Here is an 18,132-nt window from a genome sequence, read left to right as displayed (position 1 = left end):
CATACACCCTCTAAAAAGAGTGTTTAATACCTAACATATTCACCAAGAAATTGACCTTTTGTTTTTAAACTCCAGAAAAAGTCCAAGGGAGTTCTCCTTTTTAGTCATAATGCACCAAATTTAAGTTCAACAAAAACAATTTATTTGGACTTTTTTAACAATTAATAACAGGCTAAACATCCATTCATTTAAGTATTGTAGGGGAATATGTACTACATTTCACCTGATTATTAAACAAGATATATGATTTCAGTCTCATTTGGAAGTTTATTTTAATCTCTTTTAAATGAAATATCTTATTGCCGCATAAAACCCTTGACAATGTTTCTAACATACATACTGTGGATACTAACAGGTAGGGAAGAGGTCAGAGACAGAAATACTGTTGAATGTTTCAACTGCAGAACATCATGATTTAGCATGAGTAGATTTAGCTTGTTAAAATTCTGATATAGCTCGATACTGAAAAACTGGCCCATGCCTAGAAAAAAATGGGAAAACATATCTGAAGAAAAGGTAGACAAAAATGTACACTTTGCAAAGGCTGGTAAACTTACATTTAAATATTTTGTATGTACATTTGCATCTACATGTGAACTGTGCATGTGCATTACCAAAGAAACATTTAATCCATATTTCCATAAAAATTGGCACCAAACATTGCCCCCCTCATGCAGGGTTAAATCATTTACCCTATAAATTTCCTCGTCTTCCTCTGGAATAAAGTCTACTAGCTCATCATCCTGCAGGTCACATGATATCGCTCGGCGAATTTCTGGCCCAATATCATGCAGCGTGCGAAGGCCAGCCTGTAATTATGACAACAACACGGCTAAGCGCTAAGACTGGGACTTTTATCTTACAACTCAACCTCACAGTCACAGCCACCAAACATACTAAGCATACACGCACCTTTGCTGTGCAACACCTGACAATTACAAATCTGACAGACTGAGGTGAATGAGAAAATAGAGACAGACACAAGTGCTTTTCAGGATACTCTGAGAAATATTTACCAAAAATGTCTCAAGTAGAAACCAACTTTTTAAAAATCACAAAGTTTTTTAAATGAAAAGTCCAGAATTTACACCATTAGCATTTAGTATGAAACACAGTCATTTCATTAGTCACTTGGTTTCTCACATCCACATTCAGTTTGTTGGGATCTCAGGGAAGCAAATTTTAGAACAAATTCAGGCATGTTTATTACTTTAAAGGAGTTTCCTAGTAGATGCACTCATTCACAGGAAAATCTGAGCAAGCAGCTGATCTCCCATCAAAGCCGCAGTCTGTACTTTATATACTGTAAAAGCTTATCAGCTGCTTTATGAGACCTGAGTCCCAGACCACGAGTCCAAGTCATGTCTCAACTCTTTCGCCAATGGGGGTAGATTCAGTCTGAAGTCTTTGCTTTGCAACTTAAGAGTGACTTAAATCTGTAACTCGAGTTATAATTTCTGTAACCATCTCCTAAAGTATGAGATGCTTATATAGGAGAATGCTATAGTTGCTTTTTTAAAGCTGTGTGTCTTCATATGTCACTGAAATGCAAAGGCTCATATATAATGATTTAACAGGTTACGCTTCACACAATCTGTGTTATATACGAAACTTTATGAGGGTGTGAAATAAATACCCTAAAACATCAATGTAAATTACCATCAAATGCAAAAGTGGCAGGAGTGCAAGGGAGATATTCATAAAACAAATGCTATGAAATTTTAAAGATTAGGGATTATTTTAAAATGCCAGAAACCGGCTTAGGAAGGGGCCTTAGTCTGACAAACTGTTAGCTTCATTGCACAGTCCAAATCTTCAGTTTTTCTGAAGATGATTCTGGCTGCTGACAGAAAGGTAAGAATTTGACAACAGACAGAACCCTAGTTTTAAAATTGCCACCAGAAGCTGGCTGCAAGGGTAAGCGGAAGCTGTGGGTTTCACTGATGGCATTCTAGCTTTATTTGCTCCATTAATTAATGCTGATAAGGAGGCAATGCTTGCAATTGAAGAGTCTTTGGATTTTCCCTTTTAAAGTTTGTTTATTGTTCAACTGCAGCATTGTTTGTTTTCAACTATTTGCTCTGTGGGATCGCATGTATTCCAACAGCCTTGTGCAGCATACTCCAACAAAAAAAGAGCTTTGGGTTAAGTGTCTTCAGGCCTCTCTGCTGTATGACTGCATGACAAATTAACTTTCCACCTGCCAAGACATGGTGATAAAGAAACTAGCTGCTGTGTCCTTTATGTCATATACTGTGCATTATAGGATGTATGGGAATACTTGAGCCATATATCAACATAGTGCAGTAATGAAAACATCAAAGCTTTGTGAACTACATGAGAAGTGAGTTGTGATGCCCAGAAAACAAATAAAGTGGTGCTGGAGACAATGACAAATGCTTAACATGAATGTGTATGATATTCAAAGATACAGGAAGACCAAAAGTACAAATTAGAAACATAAATCACAGTAACAAGTTCATACTGCACACCACGATCATGAAAGACCTGCTGGATCACAAATCATAGACATTAGCATACTTGATGATATCTGAGTGAAATGCACAAAAGGACATGTTACACACCTGACTTAACACTTCTATCACATTATTCTCACAGTTTTCACTAATGCCTTCATCCTCCACACACACGCACAGCAACCTCTCACAGAAACACCAGAGCACTCACCTGTAGGGCAATGGCTGTGTTGTTCTGGGAAGGGTGTGCAGCCACCAGGCCTTCCTCTTTACGTTTCTTGAATTTCCTAAAGTAGTCCTGTATCAGGAAGGTGGCATAGAACTTCCCCACGGTTACCTCATCATCTGAGTGAACAGACCACACAAATGCTTCCTGTGTCAGCAGGTTACTACACACAGCATCCTGGGAGGTAGAAGGAGAGCACCCCCCACCCCCGCCATGTCCACTGAGGTTTTAGCTAAGGATGGAAGAGGTGTTCTTAGCATGTCTATAACATTCATACTGATAGTGTATAAACTGTGGACCATCTGATGAAAAAACATTTTTAATGCGTTTTTGTATGTGAATAGCTTTTAAATGTTAATGTGTTGGTTTAAATTTGAAGGTACAGTATTGTGCGAAAATCTTAAACCACCTAGAATTTCGATGTTTTAACTGAATTTCAGCTCAATCCGGACCTAGACCGCACCTTCCACAGTACTGGATATACCTATAAAGCAGAATCCAATGTAAAATGGGAAATGTTATTGAATTTAGAAGTTATTCCGATTTTATCTTACAAATCTGGTTTTCAACCATCCCGTTCAGGTCATCGTTAATATTAGAGAAACGAAACATTTTCCATCACAGTTTTGCTTTCTCTTTCTCATGGGACAAGTCGATCTGCTGAGATCATGGTCGATAGTGATATATTAATATAATGTGTCTAAATAGTACATTTGTTTTTCTGCCCTGACAAACTTGTATTAAAACATCTTTCACATTCATAAGTCATAGGATTCAAAGGTGCTTTTCACTCTAAGTAATGTTTTTTTTTAGGCAGAGATAAAACGTTTTTTATCTCTGCCTAAGTTTTAATTAACATTAATCTGCAAATCCTTCAGTTTTTTTCTGACTCGCAGATAGAATATTGTTAAGTTACCTTCTAAAGAACCTAATACTAAAATTTCTTCAGAGAACCATTAAAGGCAGCCCAAGTGCCACCAGTGGCACATTTATCGCAGTTGGAGAACCATGGTACTAGAATTCAAAGAACAGTAGAAATGAGACCTTCATGTATTTGCTTAGTTTTAACTTGACCATAGATAATGTATTACCCTATTACATTATTGGTAAAATGCTATGTCACTGGGTAAAACACTTTATTACATTGCTGTCAAATTATAACATTATTGGTTTTATTATATTTAAAATGGTGAAAATTATTAAGTCATTGCCCATTGCGATGTTAATGTTTTCCCACAGTGCATTATCTTCCATCGACTTTACCTAATTTTAGACATAGCTTATCTTGTCAAAGGGTCGAACAGTTTACTTGCATTTTAGCAAAGAGAGAGGTCACATAGATGCGGCCCCAGCAGATAGTTTTTTGTACAAAGTTAATCTCCCTTCCTTCTAATTGGGCTGATCATTTGTGCAGGCTGCAGACATCACACATTTATTACACTATTGTTTGCCAACGGCCTGAAACGACTTATTTGGGTTGTTTTTTCACTTTCCTTATTTTTTAAGCAAAAGCAGCACAACATGCTGTCAAGGTCAGGTACAAGAAATCGATGGAAATTGAGTTAAAAAAGCCAAAGGCCCAAAACAAATACAATTAAAAGAGTCTCAGAAAATCTGAATAACTCTTGATCAAGACCACTTTAAAAATACAAGAAGGGCTTCACATTTGTAACATTTTTATAAATGAGTAGTTTTACAATTTCTTATTTTTAAAGATTGTATTTATTCTACACACCTTTACTTAATTTGTTTAATGGTCTGCTGTGTGTGTGTGTGTGTGTGTGTGTGTGTGTGTGTGTGTGAGAGAGAGAGAGTGTGAGAATCATTCTGAAGCAGGGGTCTGAGTCACTTTGAACAAGCACGCTGGGGACAGAGATTGGACAGAGAGGCAACACTAGTTCCATGCCACCACCCTAAAACAGAACTGCTTCAGAATATTCTGAAGTGCTTCAGAGTTTTTGGATACAGAGATATGTGAGAGGAGAATAAAGCTGTAAAAGCTCAAGCGGTGAATAAAAGACAAGAAATTCAGACAACAGACAGAGTCAGAGAGCTATAGTGACAGCAGTAAGAGGGGACAGCGAGTATTAGAGAGAGAGAGAGACAAAGCATGCACTTGCACAGTGGTCTACAAGGCCATGCAAGCCCAAAGCCCAGCAGAGAGTCAGTGGTCTCCATCAGCATCCAGGGCAGGAGGAAGGAGTGTGGACAAAGTACACACATATAAAAGACGAACTGCTGAGAGGACAACCAGGAGAACATGAGCAGAGCAGATACACATCGGTTTCTATTTAACAAACACATTTTCATACAGAACAGTTAGGAGATATTATATGTCAATATGTGAACAGCATGGCTGTAAATTGCGTTTATCTGCGTGTCCTCTACATGTCGTTTGGGTGTACGTGAGTTTGACAAATAAAAGTCAGTTCCACTAACCACCAGCAGGAGGCACTACTTGATCCAAGAGCTTCATGCTGGTTCTCTTCCAGATTTTTTTGATTACAGCCCGCAGCTCTTCATTGGCCTGCTCCAGGTTACCTAAATAACAGAATAACAAAGACGCCTGAGAAATCAGCAATCAGGGCAAAGAATTACAGCAATTCTCAAACAACAAACACAACAAGATGTCAAGACGAATTGATGGAATGGAAACTGCCTTGCAAAGTATATAACCTCTTAATCTTCTTCACATTTTTTGACGTAACAACCACAAATTTTATTGTAAATTATTTTTATGTGACAGACCAACACAAAGTAGTGGAAGGAGAATCATATTGTATATGCTTTTCTTGTTTGTTTGTTTTTTTGGGTTTTTTTAAATAAAAATTTAAAAACTGTAGCATATATCTATATTCAGTCGACCAAGTCAACATTTTGTAAAAAATACCTTTTACTTCAATTACAGTCTTTTGCACATTTGGAGACTGATGTTTTTTGCCCATATTTCTTGGAAAAATAGCTCACACTCAGTCAAACTGGATCAGCGGACAAGTTTCAAATCTCATTACACATTCTCAATTAGACTTTGGTCTGAACGTTGATTGAGACATTTCAAAGGGGACAGAAAAGTAATGCAAGCCACACTTTTCAGAGTTTGATTTGTAAAAATATCTGAAAACAATTTTTCCCTTTTCTTCCCCTTCACAGCTATGGCCACTTTGCGTTGCTCTGAAATTACATTTCATAAACACAGTTTAAAGTTTGTGGTAGTAATGTCAAAAGTTGTGAAAAAGTTCACCATATAAAATTATTCATTTTAAGTTTATACCTTCGGTTTTTATTTTCAGAGCTGTGCGCACCAGGGCAAATAATGTAGCATTAAACATGACAGTACCATCACTGTTGAGAGGCATGTTCATGGCTACCAGCCTCTGAAAAAGTCAAGCAGTTACAGATTTTTAACATAAAACACACATCATCATTGTTTATGAGTGACATTTATGAACAAGATAGTTTTGGAACAAAGAAAAGGAGACCTTGCAGGCCACTCTGTGAGGACACAGTTTACCAAAACCTAGAGGGGGCTGGATACGACGAAGCAGGGTCACCACATCTAGATGTTTGATTCTTCCTCTACACAAGAGGAAACAGCATGTTTAATACGTTAAACAGCCAAGGTTTGACAGAAAACTGATTATAGGGAACAAAACACTTACTTTGCCTCAGGATCGTACTCTGACCAAATCCTCTTAAATTCATCGAGGTGGTGAGGACCAAGAATGGACCAGTCACGTGTCAGATAGTCAAAGTTGTCCATAATGACGGCCACAAACAAATTAATGATCTGCATGAAATCGAAAGAATAGTTAGTAAACTGCATCACAAACCTTTTAAAGACCAGATGCATTACATGAGACACATTGTTATATTTTATGGTTAAAAATATGTCTAAACAACAGCAAAACTGTGAATATACAACTCTGTTTAAATCTGCCTAAATGTTAAAGTGTAAAGTAAGTTTAAATTAAGTTTCCATGCCTGTTAGGGGTATAAATTCAGACACTAATTAGGCAACACTGGGACAAAAACATAGAAGAACCAAATGAGCTGCCTCACAACCTCACAGGGCTTACAAGCTAAGGACTTCTTAACAGCAAACTTTAAAGATCCACATATGGATGTCCACAACCATGATATAGTGTAAGAGTGTATCGGTCATGTCTGTATATATACATCAGCGCTACTCTATCTCTGTATGCGACAGTTTTGGTTGGAAATTACAATTTATGTCAAGACACAACCACTTTCTCTTTTACAAACACAAAGTCAACTCTGGCTTTCAGGATGTCAGAGAGATGTCTTGTTATCGCTGTGCAATCATTACAATACAAATATGTACATACAGTGCCCCCTTACAGAGTTGCTACATTTAACTGTTTCAGATCATGAACCAAATTTTAACATCTGAAAATCCTGAATAAATACAAAAAGCAGTTTTTAAATGATGATTTCATTTATCAATGTAAAAGCTACCCAAGCCAGCACAGTGCTTTGAGAAAAAATAATTGCCTCCTTTGTAAAGCATGAATTAAATTTGATTAACCACAGTTTTGGTTAGATTTCACTAGCTACACCCAGGCCTGATTACCGCCTGACCTGACGAATCAAGAAAACTCTTACATAGAACCTGACTAAAAAAGATGAAGTAAGCTAAAAAGTATCTAAACGCAACACATCATGGCTCGATTTAAAACTAAAGAGCACATGAGAAACAAAGTTACTGACATTGGTCTGGAAAGAAACACAAAGCCATTTCTAATATGTGGGGAGTTAGAAATGTTTTCAACATTATCCATAAAAAAAAAAAAACATGGAACAGCGATGAACCTTTCCAGGAGTGGCCAGCCCACCAAAAATACTCCAACAACAACAACTCATCCAGTAGGTCACTGCAGGCCATTTTTCTCTTTTAAAGTCAGAGTTTATGTTTTAACAATAAGAAATAGACTGGACAAACATGGCATCCATCGGAGACTTGCAAGGCCAAAATCACTCCAAATTAAAAAGAACACAAACGTCCGGCTTATTTTTACCACAGTATGAGACGGGCCTCTCATTTACCAAAAAACATCTTAATTTTTGAAATATTATTGTAGAATATTGTGTGGACCGATTAGATAGAGATCAGATTTCCAAGATGTAAAAATTAACTGGAATACTCATTGAAGTTGAAATTCTAACTTGGAAAGTCAGACATCCCTGATCTATCCCAAGTTCAATATGGCTGCCGTGCATAAAAACATAAAAAACCTGAACTGTGCTCTGCTTACCTTGGTGTCATTAAACGCCCGATTTAAGAGTAAACACTTTGTAAACCGAGATGCTGTAAGGGCAAACAACTGCTATTTTATACAGAAAATATGCAAAACGTTTCCATTCAAGAACTTGGTGACTGCTGCTGGAAAGGATAATATAACTAATTGAAATTAAACCCACCTAAGTCATACAGAGTTGATTAAATATACATACCAAGAAAGCACAGAGCATGTAGAAGGTAATGAAATAAATTATTGCAAATCCACTGCCACACGTCATCTCCTCCCCGGGGTTGTAGTCAGACTCTGGGTCACACAGTTTCCCCGGCATACAGGCCAACATAATGTCTTGCCACGCCTCACCTGTGGCACACCTGTAGAGCAGAAAGACATTAGAGATGAAAATAATCACCCAGAAAGTTTAAAACTAAAGTTACTTTTCAAAAGGCTGCTGATAACACACCTAAAAAGGAGGAGCACAGCCTGGGGGAAGGTCTGGAAGTTGTTGTTTCTGTTAATTTGAGTGCCATCGACCATGGCAATCTTTCCAAAAACCTAAAAATAGGAATGTTATTGTAAATTAAACTAGATTAACACTGACTCTGTCACATTGAGCTACAGTGTTTTGCAAAAGTTTCTACACATGTTGAACTTTTCCACATATTCCAATGTTACAACCACAAAACCTTAACCTATTTAATTGGGATTTTATGTGACAGACAAAGCAAAGGGTAACATATATTTTATTTTATAAATAAAAATAGAAAGATTTGTGAAAACTCAGCATAGTACAACTGCAAACTGATCAAGACATGGCCATCTACCTAAACTGATGGGCTGGACAAAAGGCAGCCAAGAGGCTCACGGGAACAACTCTTGTCATTCACTTTATCAATCTGGCCTTTATGTAGTATGCATAGCAAACATCTGCAAGGTGATCTGACAGATGAGACTTCAATCTTTTAGCCAAGATGCAAAATACTATATGTGGTGCAAACCTAATACAGCCCATCATCCTGAACACAAAATCTCTTTGGTAAAATATGATGGTGCCAGCATTATGCTGTGGGGGTGCTTTTCTTCAGCAAGGACAGGGAAGCTGGACGATAGATTGAGCAAAATACATGGCAATGCTGGAAGAGAATTTGGTCGAGGCAGAATAAGACTTTAGACTTGGGTCAAAGCATATTCATGTACTAGTATGGCCCAGTCAAAGTCCTGTCTTAAATCCAATATAGAATCTGTGGCAATACCTAAGAATTGCCGCTCAAAAATAATCTCCATCCAATGTGCGATTTTGCCAGAAAAAATGGGCAAATATTTAATCTTCTAAATGTGCACAGCTGATAGACCTACAGCAAATGACTTACAGATGTAAGTAAAACATTATTCTAAAAAGTAGTCATTTAAGGGAAGGTAAAAACAAATGCACGTTACATTTTTCAGATTTTATTTTATAAAATGATCACACCATATTTATACACAATTTTGTGTTGGTCTGTCACAAAAAATCCCAATAAAACACAGTTTTTATGAGGAAAAACAAGGAAAAGATCTACCGAGTTCATTAATTCTGCGAGGCACCATACCAACCTGCATGCCGATAACAGCATAGATGAAAAACAACATCGCTATCAAAAGAGCGACATACGGCAAAGCCTGAAATACAGGGAAGAGGCAAAACAAATTAATGATAAACTTTTATTTCCCTGTTAGCTTGCAATGATTAAATATAACCCAACCTCACCTGGAAGGATTTAATGAAAGTCCACAGCAGTGTGCGAATACCCTCTCCTCTGCTGAGGAGTTTGACCAACCGCATGACTCGAAACAGGCGAAAGAAGGTGATGGAGATGCGAGCACTGTCCTCCGTGTTCTGTAGATTAAAAACTTATTTTAAAAAAATACGACATTAGCAGTGCATGGAGTGAAGACAAGAGTGCCTGACTGTGCTTTGCAGGATGAGCTGAGACCTTCAACCCAGTTACATATGGACTAATAAAGCAGCACTGCACTATTATATCTATTTCAATTTAACTTTGAAATTGGACCAAAGTCGTGGTAGGCAGTTTCTAAAACTGTAATGAAGCATGGAATGCAGTGTAGTGGTAGTCGATATGTCTCTGCAGGTCTGTGTTCAAAGCACGGTCATGTTCTCTGTTCCTGTATAGACCTAAAAGGGGGAGTAAGCAAGGAGGCAGGCATGCTGGAGAAAAACCTTGCCATACTTGACAGGACACATCTATTCAAGCATGGCACCCTCAATCCAGAGTCACTGCATGCGGAGTCACAGTGGGACCAACCCGAGCGGGTTGACCGGGAGGTTCACAGGTCATAGGTGGGTGACCTGATCCCAGAGGGTCATCCATGGGTCACTACCCACCGCCAGAACGGAGGCAGAGACCATGTAGCTGTGTCAACAGTACAAACGTGAAGAGCAGCTCAATGCTACTCCCACTCAACAAGTGTCACGTTTGAGTGACACACCCTTCTTCCAAATAACTCAAAACATTTAGGAATAATGAAAAGCAAATATTCTGAGGAGATATGTAAATGAACTAAGAAAACAGATGTGAGAAAATTATAGTAAAGAAGATGTAAATGACAAGTTAAGTAAAGCTGAAATCAGCAACCAATGAAAGGGGATGAAGAAGACAGAATAACAACAGAAATGTAAATCCAAACATGGCATGGCCCTGACATGGGGGGCAAAGCATCTTACCCCCATCTCATCCACCTGAGGAGTCTCCGTTGGCTTTAAAATCAAAGACCTGTATTAATGACTTAGACAGAGCCTGAAGGTCTCACATATATTTGGTCAAACATGTTACACATGCAGCCATTGTCACAAAACGCCAGCAAATGTCAGAAGACGGAGACACCACAAAGTCACTATTCTTCTCATCTGACAGGACAAACATGTCTCATATATTTTCTTGGACAAGGACAGACATGTATTTATCTATGACAACTCTGTTTACTGGCAGGCATTATCTCAACAACAAATTACAGATATACTGAAAACTCCACAACACAAGATGTCAGCTTAACATTATGCAGAACTTAACAACACATCAGCGACGAACAACAATAAAAGACTTATCAACATGTAAGACTCGCACACAACTTTATCACAACCCCCCTCCCAGTGAAGTGGTCACTTCTCATGAGTCTAAATGGATTTCATAGTGAGATATCTTCGGTGAGATTTAAACAATGGTAATGGAAAGTACACTAACTCACATAAATGCTGTGAAATGATGATGTGATAAAAGCTGCTCTTACACATCCTGGACTTGCGCTTTCTGTATTTATCATAAACCCTGTAGGTTTAAAATTCTGACAAGTGGACTTTAATAGATGTATCTTAGTGGACTCAAAAACCATAAAATATGAGCATATTGCATTAGTAAAGGCACAATTTAAAGAGATAAACATGCAAGACTCTGTTTAGTAACAGAATGAACACAATAAATCTAGAAACATATAAATACATAAAATAATCCATGGATAGTTTCCAAATGCTCATTAATTAATTTTTGGCTTCCAAGAAGTCAGAGTTTCTTGAAATATTTTAAATTGTATCATCATCAATATTTCTCCAGGCTTCAGCAAAGTATTTCAGTTTTTCTTTACTTTGGCTGCTTTTTCTCATTTTTCTATGACTGTAACTTGTGCAATGTGTACTTGTATAAGCAACGTGGACTAATATATGACAAAAATAAAAGGTTTCAGCAATAACACTACAACTCAACTCTGTGCAAAGGTGTAACTATTAAATGTTTTCAATGTATTTCAAGGAGATGGACTCCCATGTTGTTTAACCTTTGATCTCCTGTCAAGGGAGAGGAAGGGGAGCTCATAATTACAACCTGGTGACATACAGCAAAAACCTCAGATTTTTACACCAGTTGCATTCTGAAACAAAACTAAGTGGAAACTTGTAATACTGATAGATTGAAATGTTTTAATGACACATGTTCTGAGAGCGTTGTAATCGTTTTTCCTAAAAGATGGTGATGAGTTTTAGACTCCGATTTGAGTTCCACTTAAAGTAAAAAAAAACACACACTCCAGACTTGACTTTGCCTTGCAGTCCATGAGTTAATGCCTGGTAACAATCTTTATCCCAATGTGAAGTGAATGCAAGCGGTTTGTAAACTGCATCAGTCTGTCAACAGGTTCCGAATCCAAAGTGAGATACTCCCACAACATCCAACAAACTGAACCGTAGAACTGCTGTTCCCAGTAATTTGTACTGAGAAATGGAAATGTGGCAGTCGCATAAACTGTGAGTGAAATTGTAAGTGATCCAACTGCCGGATTCCAAACCACAAAGTATACATTAATATTAGGCTGCAAATCCCTTTCTTTAAATTTCAGAGACACTAACACATTCTTGAGTTCAGTTTATTTTTTAATAACGGGGCAATAAATAATAAGTGAGATTATAGACAGATGGCTAATTTCCATCTCTAATCCCACTGGCAGGTTGGTGTCAAAGGCATATTCAACTCAGGTAATACTGTGATCCAGCAGCAGGTAAGTGACCTGCTGCTGGATTTTTAAGTCTAGTTGGTCCATCCAAATTCCCTCATCTGCTTTTTTTTTCTCCAGCGAAAGCCTCATGAAATTATTATTTTGAAATGACCAAACTTTCTTTCACTGTTGCCATTGTTCCATGTGTGACCTTGAGTCACACCCTTTTGAGCTTAAGTAACCAATTAGAGACTACCATGATGTCATATGGAAGCCAGAAGTTCAACAACTTACATTCATACTCATTTGGTCAGTGCCCATTAGCACTGAAAGGTATGTATTTAGGCCTACACAAAAAAACTCAACTCAAAATGAAATGGGAATGCTGAAAAATCAAAACGCATTATATTATTGGACACATTTTATGAGTAAACTGATGTGATAATTACTTTTTATTTCATTATTTATGTTAACTGTATACTTTTCTACTGCAATTATGATGGGGGAGGCATCCAGCGACCTTTTTTAACACACCGTTGCTGCTAATAAGGAAATAGAGCATGGGGGTTGTAGACCTGTTGCTAGTTGAAGAGTATTGGTTATATAGCGCGGTGTTAGATACAGAAGTTTTGATTTTTACATCAGAGACCACTTTAAGGGACCTACAATTTCACGCAAAAAGTAGGAAGGGCACAGAAAGAGGGGGTCACTGTTGATGCCGTTAATGCAAGAACTGCTACTTATTCTGAATTATTCAGAATTATTATCTGAATTATTCAGCTTTCTGTCCATAGAATTTCCCCTCTAAGATGAAGAAGAAGTGTAGAGTGAAATTAGCTTAGAATCTCTGTTTTTATCTTTGTTTTTGAGTAGCTTTTTCCTTAATGGATGACATAGAAATACATCTGAGCGTGAATAACATAAGAATAATTTTTGACCTCTAATAATCTGTTCCAACTGATTTCTAATAAATTGTAATCTGCAAAATATGCAGAATCTCCTTGCCTTTTTAAATGTGTGATGGAATTTACTAAACATCAAAGTAAAAATGTATTATTTCAACAGATTTTTATTAACTTTCATAAAGATTAATAAGATTGATTGATTTATGTACATGAAAACTGTTTAAAATCAATCCTAAAATGTATTTTCAGATTATAGGTTAAATTGAAGAAATTGGAGTAAATGATTTCCTTGAGATAATCAGCAAGTAACAAGATGTCTACAGACAGACTTAAAAATGGTTCTTTGTTAAACTGTGATAGACACAACACTAGTTCATTCTTTGAGTTTAAAAGTCTTGTTATGCACGGATGAAGTGGTTAAACACATTTCTGAAAGTAGTCAGGTTCTGGACCGAAAACTATTTACAAAAGGAGCTAAAATAAAAAAAATAAAAACCTGAAAGACCTTTAGCAAGCCTGTAGAACTATTGATCAAAGCCATATAAAAAAATTACCAAAACATTTTAAGAAATTCAAGACATTTGCACAACACTGCATATCTTTTTCCAAAACAAAATTTACTATACACATTTTCACACATATTTGCACCCAAACACACATTTTGATACAGACTATAGAACTCATTACCAAACATTTGTGCAAGATTCAAGGTACAAAACAACACTGGTCAGTCACAGTGGTGTGGTTGGACTGAAATGAAAATTGTAAAACTGAAAGAAAGTTTATTAAACACTGAAAAGGTGATTTTATAATGCTCAGCACCGAAAACAAAACAAAAAAATACTCCAGACAGATATGGCTTCATTCCATTCCCTCAGCATAACAAACCCTCAGCATGAGTTGCATAAATAAGCCGACATGATTTAAATAAAAAATAAAAACAACTAGGAATTAGCTCTAGGAGGTTCTTTAGGTAATCCTGGCCACAGCGTTAATGGAGCATGCGTTCTGCATCACTACAATGATGGGATAGCACTGCACGCACACGCGCCAAAACATTCGAATGATTAAGAGCCAGTGGTGACCTCAAAGCAAAGCAGCAAACCATGCATACCAGTAGTGCCCTGCAATTATACTGCCACAGCAGGGTGCTCTCACAGTCCGGTGCAGAGAGATACGAATGAGCAACACAGAGGGAAGAGAGGTAACAAGAAAAGAGGAGGAGGAAGAAGCCAGCAACTGGGAAAAATGCTGGGGGAGAAGATAAAACAAGATACAGGTGCATCTCAGTAAAGAAAGAATATAACCGAAAAGTTATTTATTCCATTAAATCCATTCAAAAAGTGAAACTCATATAGTAAATAGATTCATTACACTCAATGTGATATATTTCAGCTGTTAATTTCGGTAAAATGGTAAAAATGATAAATGGCCTGAACTTATTTAGCACCTTATCAAGTCCCCAGAGAACCCAGAGCGCTTTACACTACAATCAGTCATTCACCCATTCATTCGCTGACAGTGGTGAGCTACATTGTAGCCACAGCTGACCTGGGGCACACTGACAGAAGTGACGCTGCCATACACAGGTGCCACCGAGCCCTCTGACCACCTTTAATTTTGATGATTATGGGTGACAGCTAATATAAATATAAATTTCAAATTCAGTTTCTCAGAAATTTGAATATTACCTGAAAGCATGTCCATGTACTATACAGTATATGGATGCAATACTTGGTAGGTATGGGGGTGATCAACCTATTGGACTGGTGAGGTTTGTAGGAAAAACAGGTTCCTTTAATTGCAAGCTTTAGCTTGTTTGCATTGTTGCCTCGGTATTTTTCATCTTCCTCTAGAAAATGCTCAATAGCTTCTTTGTGGCGGTTGCATCACCGACTGACCAAATCATCACTTATTGTGGAAACTACAGACTAAACCTAAAGCAATTTGGATTCTGTGCCTCTGCACTTTTCCTCCACACTCTGGGACCTTGACTACCAAATAAATGCAAGATTTAGTTTTATCTAAACAAGAGAACTGGAGCACTGAACAACAGTCCAGTCCTTGTTCTCCTTATCTCATGATACATGCTTCTCATGTTGCCTCTGGTTTAGAAGTGCTCTAACACCAGGAGTGCAACAGTTGTGGTTCATGTCCAGGATTTGATTATGTGTGGTGGCTTAGCCACAGTTCACACCTTGATAATCACACCCCCAAGTTCCTGAATGGATGTTGTTTTACAATCCTCTCAAGGCGTTGGTTATCCCTACTACTTATGCACCTTTTTCTACAACCAAACCTTTTCCTTCCACTCAACTTTCCATTAATATGCTTGGATACAGCACTCTGTGAACAGCCAACTTCTTCAGCAATGATCTTTTATGGCTTACCCTTCTTGTGGAGAGTATCAATGACAACTGTCATAACATAACATTTCCGTACATTAAATAAGTCCTTTGCTTTTCATATGTGAAAATATTGGTCGAATGTATCTATATAACATCGGAGTTCCACTGTTTGTACTGAATTGTTGTAATAAATTGACTTTTTTCAATGATTCTCTAATTTATAAAATGCACCTGTAAATAATGAAACAGGAGAGTGAAAAGGGAGAAAAGAGAAAAAAATAGAGACAGTTACTGTGAGAGAGTTCATGCACCTGACTGGAGTCTACACACCTGCGCTACACATGAGCTCCACCTGAGCTTTAAGAGCTCACTACAGGAGGACAGAACAAAACACAGAGACAATCACTCACAGAGACATAAACACAAGATCATCAAAGAACCTCAGACTCAGCTGGCTTCTACCACCTATAATGGGAAAGGGCAAAAACAATATGCTTCTAGTAAGCCAATCGTTTTCTTGTATTACACAATCTTACCTGATAATTGTACAGTGTTACAGCTCAAAATAAGTTAAGAGCCTTCATTAAACTGTATTTGAATACTAAGTTCCAATTACATTTCTTCCTGGTCACTACATGACTTGCAAAGCCAGTTTCCCACACAACTTTAATCTCAGTTTTAAATACCAGTTATTTTTTTTAATCACTTTGTTTATGTAATCTTTATTGTTGCATAGAATTTCTAAGCTTTAACTCCAGGGCCATTCTGTCTGGAGGAAAAAAAAATCTAAAGGGCACAGCAAGCAAAAAGAAAAATGGACAAACTCAACAAGGCTTTATGGAAAACACTGACCGGAAGGGTAGGGACTGGGTGGCCAACTGTCATCTGTGAGAGGCAGACATGGAAAAGATGGTAGGTTATGAGGTGACTGTCTGACCCACCAACATGCAATTGGTGAGTTCAGGCCAGAGTGTTAAAAGATTGAAAATATGGAAAATGTACAAGGCAAACGCATGACACACCAGCTGCAATGGTTAAATGGAACATTCAGTTAAAGACGTGCATGCAGGTTATACAGAAATAAATGTCATGAAAGGTGCGTCCCAAAAATGAAAGCCATCGTGAAATCAATCTCATGTTGCCAACATTCATGTCCACCCTCAACCCTGCACACACTCACAGCTGGATTAAACACTGCGAACATGTTAAACACACATGCATAACAAAGAGAAATCTAAAAACACACAATGATTTTATTGTTTAAAACAAAGTTAGTGTTCGTTAACACAATCATGCAACACTCAAAAACATTCTTTGTTACTCCAGAAAAACAGCACTGCAGCTCAGATATGAGAGCACTCGGTAAGGGAAAAATGGATTTAAGTCGTTTAAAGGGATTGTTTGGGACTGTTAAAGTGGAGGGGTTCTGAGGTGCAGTTATCAGCAGTCAGCGTCTTACCAGCAATCAACAGCTGTCTCATGGACTTTAGCGGAATAGTTAGAGATAATTTCTTAACCACCATTTCTTCTAGCTTTAGTGAATGTATTTTAATAGTTTTTACATTGCCCTACTTTTTATTCAGGTGAAATCTCTCCACTTTTGTGGTTAATGTGCTTGTTAATATGGACCTTGGAGCTGTGACATTTTTTTTTTCTTGCTGGTCTGCATGTTGGAGTGTGCGTGAGTGTAAAATTCAGTTTTGTGGAATGTTACTTTTACTGTGACTTTAATCACTCTTTTTTCCACCATATTTAAGGATCGGGTGACCATCTGGGGATTAAAGTTCAGTGCTCTATGCATTCCACCAAGTGGTCAGAATTTTATTTAGCTGAATTATTAAAAAAACTAGCAAAAGTTGCCGTCAGTTCAAGCATTCACTATCCAAATGCAAGTGAATTTTCTTTAGTCCAGACAGAGCTTCTGCATAGCGTAGCATGAAATTAAGCGACGTCATTAGTGGGATATATTAATAGATATCCCAGTAACCACTACAACTACAGCTATATAAATGAGCCTTTAAGTTGAGAAGGTACTGTGGAATTTTGTAGCACGTGAAAATCAAATTATGTTGGCTACACTGTCAAATGCAAAAGAAGGTGGTGTTGGAGTGTTATTATCTTAATGGTGTATATCTTCCAACACCATTTAAATACAAGTCAAATACATAGTAATGAAAGATGGACTTTATTGTGTACAGGTTGTAGAACAACATATCAAATAACTGTATAACCCAAAGTGATACCTAATAATAACCTAGCTAGTTTTTTAGTTCGGAGATGATGGTAGGTTTCATTTGTGAAACCAACCCCACTTCGGCAGGGTGTTATTTTGTTTTTAAGTTAAAAAATAATTCCCATTTATCCAAATTTAAATAATTCAGACTTTCTGTGTACTGCAGGTAAGGTACAGAGCGCTTATAACCAATCCGCTCACCCTGA

The 18,132-nt window shown here is 37.4% G+C and overlaps 1 protein-coding gene across 1 annotated transcript in view; it reads right to left on the bottom strand.

Annotated features, from left to right (window-relative positions):
• cacna1da (calcium channel, voltage-dependent, L type, alpha 1D subunit, a) overlaps positions 1-18,132 on the bottom strand; it is a 100,202-nt gene that overhangs the window by 15,388 nt on the left and 66,682 nt on the right. The window contains exons 33-43 of the mRNA XM_047346890.1: positions 10,684-10,716; positions 9,709-9,837; positions 9,555-9,620; positions 8,425-8,516; positions 8,176-8,335; positions 6,363-6,490; positions 6,183-6,279; positions 5,975-6,077; positions 5,143-5,244; positions 2,689-2,822; positions 693-809 (exon numbers count right to left, since the gene is read on the bottom strand). Of these exons, the coding sequence (XP_047202846.1) occupies positions 693-809; positions 2,689-2,822; positions 5,143-5,244; positions 5,975-6,077; positions 6,183-6,279; positions 6,363-6,490; positions 8,176-8,335; positions 8,425-8,516; positions 9,555-9,620; positions 9,709-9,837; positions 10,684-10,716 (1,161 nt within the window). The remainder of the gene's footprint in view (positions 1-692; positions 810-2,688; positions 2,823-5,142; positions 5,245-5,974; positions 6,078-6,182; positions 6,280-6,362; positions 6,491-8,175; positions 8,336-8,424; positions 8,517-9,554; positions 9,621-9,708; positions 9,838-10,683; positions 10,717-18,132) is intronic.

This window comes from Girardinichthys multiradiatus, chromosome 20, assembly GCF_021462225.1.
Source record: "Girardinichthys multiradiatus isolate DD_20200921_A chromosome 20, DD_fGirMul_XY1, whole genome shotgun sequence".
NCBI classification, from domain to species: domain Eukaryota; kingdom Metazoa; phylum Chordata; class Actinopteri; order Cyprinodontiformes; family Goodeidae; genus Girardinichthys; species Girardinichthys multiradiatus.
Note: the sequence above shows the minus strand (reverse complement) of the source record. Positions and strands in the feature narration are given on the sequence as shown.